Below are 12,500 nucleotides of genomic sequence, written 5' to 3'. Positions count from 1 at the left end.
GCATAAATGTCCCATAGCACCGGCGAAGGCCGAGGTAATTCGACCAGAGCCCGGCGACCGCGGGGCCGGACAAGAGCCCACGTCGCTCGCCCGGTTGGGGACGAATGGGCGCGCTGACAGGTCTGCCTCGCACCGGCTACAGTAGAGAACAACCAAATCGTGCTTCTTTCCGTTTCGATGCAATTCTCGCACACCACATTTCACAGCAAGAAAAACACTTGGGAAACAAGAGTCCACGTTATGGAGGCGAGGATTTCACGGCGGCGCCGATGGCGAGCATATACCCCGCACACGCGCAAAATCTTTGCTCCTTATATAGATAACTGCAATTTCTGTTCTGCTATTCCCTAATGGAAAGCAGACGTGCTTTAAGCCAACACGACGGCGGGCCCGTGGTGGAAGTCCCCACCACCGCGGCACTGAATCGGCACAGCACCTTAGATAGGTTGCCGGCGAGTGCGCGTCGGAGGTGTTTCTATTTCCTGAGCGGTTACAGGGAACGCCGGCGGCATAGAGTTCCTTAATATACACTAGAGGGAACTCTGGCGCTAGTGTCTATGGGAGCTGCAACACACGGCGCTTCAGCGAGCATGGCAATGATGGGTAGCACACATTTGTCTAATTTTCGTACTTCTGGCCTGCTTCAGGCTCCGTGTGTGTTCGTGTGGCTTGGAGCTGTTTTTTTTCATGAAAACATAAATTGGCAAATGTTCACCGTTTGCGCTTCACAACCTTATTCTTTTAGGCTTGCCATTTCGAATCAAGTCACTAAGTTCAAAATGGCTCGTTCTTTCTTTCAAAACAAAACCGTAACCAGCAATAAACGAAGCCGCAAGTATAATTCACCGCCCGCAAGTACGAAGACTAGGCAAATGTGTGTAGTACCCACCATTCCCATGGTCGCTGAACGATCGCAGCGCCAGAGTGCCCTCTAGTTAATTTTGGAAAACTCTATGGCCGTCGGGGCAACGCATATTGTGCTCGCTCACATACCGAATGCAGCAAAGCAGTGTATAACTGCAGCAGTGATTTGTAAGCGAATTGACAGTTAAGGCTCAGAAACACCATCCTGGTGGAGTTCCTAAGCAGGTGCAAAGCATCACCATTGCAAAGTGTAGCACTTCGGTGACAGTGTTCATCGGTCCCGCTCCTCATTTACCTTCTGCCGATCCTGAAGTCGACTTCCACTCTTAACATCTGAAGATATACGTGCTCGGTACTGTAGAGCTGTGTACGAACTGAATTTTGTAGCCCAGCCCGGCCCGCTAACTGCGTCGAAGGCGCGCCCGAGCACGACGCTGGTGGTCTTACAGCCCGCCCGGCTCGGCCAGGGCCCAGCCTGGTCCGGCCTGATATCATAAAGGTTTGCCCAAAAGATGTCGCTTTCCGATAACGCGGCATTTTATTCAACGTATATCAAAGTGAAACAAAAGCAAGCGACACATAACAGAAGCGCAACGATGGCACGATGTCGTGTAAAAATAAGCAGTCCAATGATTCAGGCTTCAGTGAACTGCATGCATGCGGCAATCGTGCGTAACATGCGAACGCATGCGAAGCACCTCCAACAGTGAAAGAGAGAAAGCTTTTTCGCCAGCGTAGGAAGATACTAAACATCTTCGTTGAGCCTCCACGACACTCAAACAATTTTTTTAGCCAGTATGCTTCCCTCCCCAAAATACCTTAAACATATATGGCGGCTAAAATCTACATAGCCCAATATCCCTGGTATTGAGGAGTAAAGTATGTATTTTTCTCATATATATTGAACACTACATATCGGCTTGAATGAGTTCGTAAACTAATAGCATCTTCGACTGGCGGCACCAGTGGCGTTTTCTGTGCACTCGTGCGGTGCCATATGTTCGGCTGGGCATCACGCGTGCACTACCGCATGTTCGGCTGGGCCGGCCATGACACGAGTGCACGCCACCGCGGAGGTCGACAGTGGAGCGTGGTGCAATCCCATCAGCCCACACGCGCTGGCAGACGACGCGCTGACGTTCCATCATTGCCGGAGTAATTTGAAGCTGCCGCTGGCGCAGAACACGTTCGCACGGAGCGCAAAACGTGCGTGAGCTTACATCGTCGACGCGTACTTGCACAAGGCTACGTTTGCTGCCGGCCTTTCACTGGACACCGAAGAGGATGCGAAAATTGCCCTAACCCTCGTCGAGTTGGTACACAACTGGTGGCAGCACAACAGCCTGGAGAACATACGCGCACCTACTGGACACGTAGTGTCTCGCAAGTGTCTCTTATTGTTTCGTTTTCTGTTGTTTGCGCTCTTACTCACAGTACAAACAGGACGCTGGAAATTGTCGTCTGCTGAATGGCGTCTCTCGCAGACGGCGCTGCTGTCGTGTATTCGAGTTTTGTGGTTCTCGCGTTCGTCTGGCCCGCAGCGGGGCGTGAAACATGGCCAGCGTTTGAGGTAACTTTCCTTCCACCATCATACTGCCAGTGCACCTCCACCGAAAATGGCTTAAGTCTGAGATGATACGAATGTACGCTATAGCAATATCTTGCAATAAAATTAACATCATCCTTAAGCTTCCGTTGGTGCCGTGCTTCGTCCCATGAAAGCCCCTGGAACTTCGCCAAGTAGCGATGTATGTTGCTAAACACGCACCTTCCTTCTTTTCCCTCTCCTCTGACGTCTCCGAGGCCGGCGCCGCGTCGGTATTGGCCAGATGGTGTCACGTGGGACCACTAGCAGCGTTTGTGTGTCTACAGTCGCTCGCGACTACCATCATTGCTCTCGAGGAGCGGACTCCTTGGGGCACAGCGCATCTGTTTTAACGTACACGAAATCGTCCTTCCGGGCGCGTTGCGCATTGAAATACTTTTCACCTAAGCGAGAATGACGTCGCTGTTCGTTGCCGTGGGCGGTGCTTACGCCTTCTGATGCCAGAACAAGTCTAGTGACGGCCGCAAGCTCTTTATGATACCACCCGTTAGCACAACGAGTTGCGACAAAAGACATGAATGCATACAATCGGAAGTGAGAGCTTCAGGCCGACATATTCGAATCTATTTTTAGAAGTTTCGCGTCTCTCACCATGTGTATATATGGTTCGTTCTTTGCTCAATTGAAAGTCAGTTCTAACGCCGTAGACAAGTCGCAGTTAATTGTGCAGGACGTCGTGTTCTCTCATTCAGGTTTCATTAACGCTTCTCCAGGGGCTTTCTTTTTCTCAACAATCCCTGCTTACATGTTCTGCTTGTCGTTATGCGCCGACTGCTTTGAGTTCACGGTACTGGTTTGTGCGCTTAGCATGTACGCCGAAATACGCTCGAAATAGTGATTGCGAAACTTCAGAGATTCGGTGCGGCTGTTTCGAATAATGAAAACTGGAATGCGGCAACTCACGTTAAGATTGGTACTCTCCGTTGGTTTTTGTTCCGTGCTCGTACATTTCCGAGCTAACTGCTCTCTGTGGCTTTTTTTACGTTGACCGATCAGCCGGGAGACTCACGATGCGAAGGGAGCTATGCCAAGCGTGCATGTCTTCTAGTCATTGGACGCGTGCATCGTTTAGGAACCTCGCACGTACGTGCCATTTCGCGTGATAGTTTCTTTGCTATTGCGTGCGAAGGTTTATAACTGCGACTGGAACTCTCACGAAGTAATCGTGTATGGACCCATGTTAGTTCATTTACACGCTAGCTCGCTCTTTCAGCAATGTACTTCGTCTGTGAGATACGTCCACAAGGCGCACTTCCGAAATATGATCGGTGCGTCTGACCACTTCATGAAACAGCTACAGCTGTTCGAGTGTATCAACTATAAATGATGTACGCCTTCTGACACACCTATAAGACCTTGGATGCCCCGCCAAACGCTGAAATTGGCCGTCGGCGACATCGCCGTCTCGCGTCGACAGCGTCAACGCGAGCTGTTGCTTCCACTGCACGACCGTCACGGTGAATGCTATCTGCATATATTTTATACCCTAAATACGGCGAAGTTCGCACCACCCATGCGCTGAGTAAAGAAATACTGTCCATTTGGGCACTATCGCGCCACATAATAGAAAGGTAAGCTGTAGAAGCCGCACATGTACGTTTGAGTGATGTTATTTTCAGTGTAAGACTTATTCGGGTACGAGCTAAAGGATGGACCAAGAAAAGACAAGGGTTCTCACTAACAATCACATTTTTTTTACGTCTAAGAACATACACACTGAAGGGATAGGGTGCACGAAGTTAACATGCGGTCACTGCTGCGCCGAGTGACTCGATCTAGCCCCAATCACACGTACGCATTGCTCGTGGCACTAACTGTCAGAACTGTCATGGGCCAACGTTAGACTCGTTAAAATAACTTTATGATGAGTTAAACGGCTGGCCCGAATGCCCTCACGAGCGCGCTGCCTGCTGAGTAAGTGCTCCCTTCACGAAATGGCGTCTTCTACGCAGGAGCAAAGTAGGTGGCGCCACGTTCGCAGAGAGAGTACGAAGGAGAGGAGACCGGGGGGAAACGCGATCGGGGGAAGAGAGTGTCGCTTCTCTGCGAAGTTTCAGGGCTCTAGTCGCATGGGCGTAATGACGATTACTATATATTTGAAGAGCGCGTGGTCCTTTCTGGCCAAAGGCGCACTATTCTGGACTGTCAGCAGTGTTTTCTTTTTTTTTTTGGGATCTCTTAAAGGCCTTGCAAAGTACTCTACTTCATTTTATGCCATGCCGTTTCGCACCACATCTTCTAAAAGGAATAAATCGTTGTCCACCATCTTATTTCATGTGTAGTCATCATCATCAGCCTGACTACGCACAGTGCAGGACAAAATACCTCTACGATGTTCCGCCAATCAATTCGGTCATATGCTTTCTGCTGCCACGTTGTACTTGAAAACCTCTTAAACTCATCTGCCTGCCAAAATTTCTGCCTCCCTCTCACGCGTTTGCCTTCTTTCGAATCCCGTCAGTTACCCTTTACGAACAGCAGTTATCCTGCCTCGCCCTGCGTGCCCAGCCCATGTTCATTTCTTCTTAATTCATTTCAACTATGACATCCTTAGCCCGACGTTAGTTCTGCCACCCACTCTATTCTAACCCTTACTGTCTCTTAAGATTACGCCTGTCATTTTTTTTTATCACTCGCTGCATCGTCCTCAATTGAGGCTAAACCCTCCTTGCAAGAGACCGGTAAAAACAGCTGTTTTACACCTTCCTCTTGAGGCATACTGTTGGACTACCACTCATGATTTCAGAAAGCTTGTTGAATGTGCTGCACCCCATTCTTATTCTTATAGTTATTTCCCTTTAATTATCTGGCTCAGCGGTTACTGCTTCTCCTAAGTAGATATATTCCTTTACAACTGCCAGTGTTTCGCCACCTATCGTAAAGCTCTGTTATTTTTTTTGTTTTCTTGAAAAAGCAGCTCACAAAAGAGCACAAAAAAAAAAACCACTCACATAAACAGACGCAAACACAAGCACTGTGGCGCTATGCAGAATCTGATCATTGTCTTGCTAATTTTGCCCGATATAATTACCTTTTAAATAAATTCTTATCAACGAAGACAACACAGCTCAGTGTAATGGTCGTTAAGCCTTAGCCCATTAGTACAATCAAAATTAGGACAGAGCTGATGCGGTCTTCACTTCGAAGCCCACCACGCACATGAGTAGACGACCAACTTAAAAAGCTGAAAAAAAGCTAGGCTATCACAAGCTCCTCCATGGCTCCAGCCTTGCACAAGTAGTGGAAGCTCACCAAATTATTTTATATGCAAAGCTGCCGCGTAGCGTTAACCGCATCAAACGCTTGACAGCGCTGCAGCATCACATTCACGAGTTGACCTCGGGCCTTCTCAGAATCAACGAGTTTGTATCCGATTTTAGGCGTTAATCAGTTTGATTCCCAGACGCGCATGCGAAAATCGGGTACGCCCACGACATTTGCTCTTGCCGAGAAGCAGTGCTCACGTCGAGCGGCACGATTAATATATCAGCTTTATCGTGCGGACTATGCACACACGCACGCACAAGTAAATGTGATATCGCCACACGGATAAGATATATCGCATTCAATTTCACCGCACTCCCGACGTATTCAATCACAACTGCATTGACGCCATGATGAGAGCGCCCCTGGTGACCACCTGTCCTTGTATTTATCTGCAATATTTGATAGAAGCGAAACTAGCAGCACGAGAGTGCTGCGCGTGCACCCTTGCTGCCTTCTAGAGTGAAAATTTCCATGCTACAGGTGGAACGAAAGAACTTGTCCGAAAGAGGACAAACGCCCACGAACACACCTGTGGGAAAAGCGTGTTCAGTAGGCAAAAAAAAGATAGCGCAACAATCACGCTGATGTCACTGCATTCACTGTAAATAGGGAGCTTTAGTATACCGTTTGCAAGCGCTGCGGGCGTTGCGGGCGTAGCGGGCGCCAGATGAGTTTTAAAATAGCGTTTGTCCTGCTGCAAACCGCAACGCAGGATTGCAGAGACACCGTAGTCTCGAAACAGGCGCTTGCGGGCCACATGCGGGCCGCGATCGCCACACGCAATTTTGGATTTTCTGCGTGCGGTCCGCAAACGCTGCCTCGCGTTACGACGCATGCGCAGTGGCAGCGAGCACACCGCAAGGGCTCCCGGTGCGCTATTCTAAAACTCCCTAATGTTGACTGAGTGGCGGCGCTGACGTGTTGACACGCGGAGTTTCTTTTCATAACCGCCGCAAATGTCCCACAAGCGTTTCCAACACTACGCAAGTTCCTGTAGTCATTTTTTATCAACGCTGTTATCACGCGCACCACGCTGTCTTCCTGCCATAGCCGCCTCAGAGCAAGCTTGGAGCAAACTGGTCTGCCCGAGAAGTTCGTGCTATCTTGCATAGCACCTCTGTACTGCGATTGACCACAAAACAGCGCACGCAATAGCGCTGACGGGAGAGCTATCTCGGAAGAAATCAGCACTTCGCGTTGAGGCACGACAGGCCGCACAAAAGCAGCGCTTCTTTTCCTGCTGCGACTTGTACAGCTACGCGAGATGGGATACAAAAGGGCTGGCTGCTAGCCTTACTTAGAATAACATTCCTTGCTCACGGCTTCGCTCTTGCACCGAAGCTGCATCTGAGGGTTGCGTCTCCGTGGGCAAAAAAAGGATGAAGAGAGGAGCACACGCTCGCTTCGCAGGATCTTCGTGCTTCGAGCATTCGTCGCACGGACGCCGGTTTAACGCCGCACGTATTCCAGCCTTTAACCGCAGCGTTATTCAGCTGCCATGTTCGCACCGCTGCGGTGTCACTCTGCTGGACGTGGACGACGTGGATGGCTTCAGGAAATGCGACATCGCTATGAACGCGTCGAGTCTTTAAACAGCTGCACGCGATGAAACATGCTTAACCTGTCTGAAAAATTTGACGCACACCGTGGCCATCCTTCCCGCTGAAGGTAAGACGCCAATGTCACTCACGCACGATTATATAATGCCGAATACCATTTAACCGACGTCGCAATGGCTAATTGTTCTCGGTATAGTCCACAGCTTTGCTGTCCAAACGCCTTCATATATCGTAGATTGGAGCCATAAGTTTTATACATATTATATTGGCTATATACATCACGTAGCATGGATAACAATGCTTCCGTTTTTGCTCGAGCAGCGCCTTCACATGCAAATTTTTTATCGATTTTGTGTACACAGAGCAAATGTCGACTACACGTCATTAACGCTCGCAAATCTTAGCTTTGAAAGCAGAAGCTCAGCCACAATAAAGCACTTTTTTTTTTTCATTTACCTCCTGCAATAAGCTTCAATATAAGCGTAACATACATTCCAGCCAACATGCGCGTACAATGTAACACGAGCGGTAAAAGGCGGAAATGTGCTGGAACGTCACGAGCCTATTCGAAGTTCCAGCTACTTTACAGAAAGCGTTCGAGAGTTATCAACTGATGCACTAGCCAAACCCACGCACACAGTGAAGCCTGCAGCTTTTCGCCGCAGCCTTGGAGCCAGCAACAAGCTGCATCTCAATTAAAGTGACGGCTACCGAGACAAGCGCCGCCATTACAGTGACGTCAGCCTGTCTTCAACAGGTCCCGCATAGCTTATGGCCGCCGGGAGGAAGCAAACGAGCGGGAATGAAGGGCAAACAGAGGAAGGGCTCCCACGACCCCGGCGGTGTAATCCTCTGCAGATCCGACCGGGCTTGTGTTTGCTCGGCCGGGCAATCCAGGCCGGCCCGTTTTCCCGCGGGGGAAAAAACGCCGCCGGCCCACGACTTCCCGCGCCAGCGGGATCACCGCCCCCTTCGGCGCCTGACACGCGCAGCCGGCGAGGCGGCGCTCCCGAGCTGTTTGCAGACTTCGACATTGCGAAAGGCACACCTGCTGCTGTTCGCGTGGGGAAATCCCGCTAAACATGGCCGCATTTCCAGCATAAATGGCTAGACGTCATCATCTGTATTATTATTATTATTATTATTATTATTATTATTATTATTATTATTATTATTATTATTATTATTATTATTATTATTATTATTATTATTATTATTATTTGTTTAGTGCCACAGCTTGGCACGCGGTCGTGTTGCATGCCTGCTTTCGGCTCGTACACTTTGTCAGTTAATCAGCTGTTTTTCTACTCTGAGAAAATGCAGATGTGTTAACGAACTCGAGGGCTAAGCTGACAACCGCCTGGCCGGGAAAAGAGATGGCCGAAGGAAACACAGCGCTAACCAAATTAAAAATATATTTTAAAAATAATCGTTTCGTCATTTAAAGAATATACTAACATTTTTTAAACAGCATATTCTTACTTCGATTGACGCCCTGCACAAGAAAATGAGATAGGGTAGTTTGAGAGAAGTGCAGAGAAGGTAAGGAAGAGAGGAGGCAGACGTCACAGAGCGGCCTTTTTTTTTTTTTTGTGGCATACAGGAATACTGCATCATTATGAGTCTCTACAATCGCTTATGCAATCGTTCTTCTAAGAAATTTTAACACTGCCTCAGTTGCTTCAGTTGTCGATTACTTTTCAGAATGACATCCGAAGATAATAGCTAACGACATCGGTCAAGGCAAGAAATCGCGAGCGAGGACCGTCGCGGAAGTCTTCTCGACACCGCAGACGTCGCAAAGCACATTGTCGGCCCTGCCTATGACATGCGAAAATGGCTTTGTGAAAGCCGCTCGTATCCATAACCAGCATAACAGGAGTGGCCTTTGCTGCCGATATAAGCTTCAAGCAAAATGTCTGGCACGTGAGCTCTCAAAACTTCCACCAAAGTGTGTCAATGTGTCAGTTGGTCCCTGGCTATATAGTCGCCTCTGTTGATGTCAGACCAAGGCGGCAAACTTAGTGGCTGAGCTGGTGCAGTCTACAAAGCACAAGCACGAATTTTCGTCTAGGAAGCGTTGGTTGGCAAAGGCAGACTATATGCCACGGAAACCAAAAGAGTGCTCTTCCGTATATATATATATATATATATATATATATATATATATATATATATATATATATATATATATATATATATATATATATATATATATATATATATATATATATATATATATATATATATATAATACTGTACAAAGCTGTAAAAAAGAAGCGCATTTCAAGGTTTATTTACAGAAAGGCTGAGGAGTAGGCCTGAGCGACAGCTTGCTCTAGCATTCAAGGCCAGTTGACAAACAGCACTGTTTCAAGCAAGTGTGAATGACGCTCTCCTGCCTTAGATACAATATGAGATATAACAATATAGCTAAGGAAAGTATAGGGGATGTCATTAGAAGTGATTGTAACGCAAATGTGAACAAAGAAAAGTGGACGAAAAGGTAACTTGCCGTAGGCAGGGAAAGAACCTGCGACTACGCCGCAGACGGGACACAAGGAAGGAACGCCGACTCACAACTGATTTATCCAAGTTCCCGGGTTTGAATTTGCCAGCGCACTGCTGGAAGTGATGTTGCAAGCCTGTTTTTTCAAGATTCAAACGCAATTTCTAGGTATACCAGACGCGTTGGGTAGATAATAATGGAAGCTTTCCGCATTTGAAGAAAGGGAGAAGGGTGCGTGTGAACCTTAAGTCTATCACACAAAGAGAATACATATCTGAGATCTACATGGTACTGTTGACGTTTGACTTACCTGACCTTACACGTACATCTGTTTAAATTGTGTATGTGTGTTTGTGTGTGTGAGAGAGTGTGCGTGTGTGTGTGTGTGTGTGTGTGTGTGTGTGTGTGTGTTGGACACTGCTTAGTGTCAATTACGTTGTCAATAAGTCAGTTGCGAATTTGCGCTCGTCTGTGTCATTTCGTTCCTTCCTTACGTTTTGTCTGCGGCGCAGTTAGCTAAATACCAACTCTTCCAGCTTTCAACGCTCTTTACAGGACAGCACGATCGATAATGCGCGCTAAGGAAGGATGCACCGTCTACGGACCCCACTCATGCACGCGTGAGGTGAGAGCGAATCAACCGGTCACAGGAGGCGTATACTTGTAGTAGCACGTACGCGTCACAAACGTTCAAAACACCAAGAGCAAAAAGCTCGTTCAACTTACAGGCGCTGTAGGTTGACCATCGTCGCGAAGAGCGTCTCCGGCAGGTTCCTCAGCTTGTTGTTATTCAGGCGCCTGCAAAGGCAGCGAATAAAGAGAAAACACATCGCGAAAGCTGACATTCCAATCAAAAGTACCGTCTCATCCGAGCGCTATTCGCAACATACCGAGAAGTGAGCAATCACTCCAAGGCCCTACTTTGCTTCGTGGCTATACACTTTCAGAAGCAGAAAGCTGAAAGACATTCAAGTCTCACTCACGTACTCAGCCCGACAAAACATGCACGCACTTTTTCGCTAAGCTTATGGCGAATTTCCTCGAGAGAATAGTGGAGGGGTGGTGCAGTGGGGAGCGGAGTAAGAGCACTGAGAGCCGGTGCACTCGATCTGCCAGTACGCGGCCCGCTTCCGGGGAACAGGCAGGGAGAAATATACCGCCTGATCAAAACATTCCAAGCCCCGGCATTCTCTATACACGAGAGAAGCAAAATGCGCCTGAAATCTGTCAGTCGCAGGTTCGCCGTTATCCTAACTCACAGTTAGAAACTACGTTCGTGCAAAGACGCATCCGGCAGACGCACTTTTCCCAGCCGTCATCGTCGACACCCCGATACAAACGGCGCGGTCAACATCAGTAGATCCAAACTACGCATAGTTGCCACCACTGCCACCGGGCTTGCCGGCTGAAGCTAAATGAAAAGAAATGTGACGTTTTAAAGTGGCGTGACTCATCGTTCTGCGCCTACTCCGCTTAATTATCAGGCGGCGGAAGCAGTATACAAACTGCTTGTGGGAAAACCTCTCTGTAGTCTTCATTGGCGCTCGGCGCAGTGCCATTCACAACATGACGTACACGTTCGAACAGTCCAAGCACGAACAAACATCTCGCCACTACCCTTCTTCTCCGTCTCTTCTGTCCGCAGCGCGCGCTTTTTTCTGCACTGCTCTCGGCGCAGCAAAAGCGTTTTACCACTGGATGACAGTGCTCTTATGTCCGTGCAACACGAAAGAGCATTATTAGCTTTAATGCCATTCGTCAACAAATGCCTTCGCTATTACTCATTCGACTGAGAAACTTGTACTCTCGACGCCAAAGCTCATTAAGTGCAGCGCACATAAGGTATTTAAAATAGCATCTACAGTGTCAAAAGTGTTTTATACATGACATCTAACAGAAAGCACGTAATTTCTCTGTTGCACTATGCAGAAATTCACTTCGGAATCGCAAGGTTTTGACATGACAGGCGGTTTGTCGTGTTCTAGGCTTCTTATTCAAGTTACTGTGGTCAACGCCTCCTTTATTTCTTTCAATGCCAGTGCAAACGCGCGCTCTTCAATGGAAACCGTCGGTCCGCTTTAGTCCAGGGAGTGGTTGTGATGCGACGATACATGATGTGTAGCGCTGCTTGCGTCACACATGCTTGCGAGTGCTTTCCCCCGGAGATGCGATTGACGTATGTCCCACTTTATTATCATACGTCAGTCAGATTTGTTTTTTCGTGCTCCTTCTTTGTGGCTCGAAGCAATGCCGCAAACGCATACCAGCGCAGCACGCGCAGTATATAGCGTTGACGCTTCCCCTTTGGTTGGTTGCCCGCATAGCGCATACAAACACCGTACCTTTGACAGAGCCAGCATGACCACCAACACTGTGAACGCCAGGAATGCAAGACGCCACCCCACGAATTTGCGCACAACTGAATAAAAAATTACTTCATATGATTTCCATCGTGAGGCATTGAATGAAGGGTTCTCTCCCCCATTACCGCAAAGCACACGTGAAGGCTAGGCGATGAGAGAGAGTGGGAAAGGGCTAGAGGAGATGGTGGTGAAGAGCTGCATCAGCGCATCTGGCTGCCATTGATAAAATAGAGGAGGCACGGCTGTGGCAGGTTGAAATGTTGTAAAAGACAAGAACAAACTCAATTAAAAGGCAACATAATAGCTTACTATTGCGGTTCACAATTCCTGAA

General features: G+C 48.2%; 1 protein-coding gene across 1 annotated transcript in view; it reads right to left on the bottom strand.

Annotated features, from left to right (window-relative positions):
- sli (slit guidance ligand) overlaps window positions 1-12,500 on the bottom strand; it is a 332,159-nt gene that overhangs the window by 218,035 nt on the left and 101,624 nt on the right. Inside the window, exon 4 of the mRNA XM_037426601.2 lies at window positions 10,532-10,603. Coding sequence (XP_037282498.2) covers window positions 10,532-10,603 — 72 coding nt within the window. The remainder of the gene's footprint in view (window positions 1-10,531; window positions 10,604-12,500) is intronic.

Source organism: Rhipicephalus microplus, chromosome X (genome assembly GCF_043290135.1).
Source record: "Rhipicephalus microplus isolate Deutch F79 chromosome X, USDA_Rmic, whole genome shotgun sequence".
NCBI lineage: Eukaryota > Metazoa > Arthropoda > Arachnida > Ixodida > Ixodidae > Rhipicephalus > Rhipicephalus microplus.
Note: the sequence above shows the minus strand (reverse complement) of the source record. Positions and strands in the feature narration are given on the sequence as shown.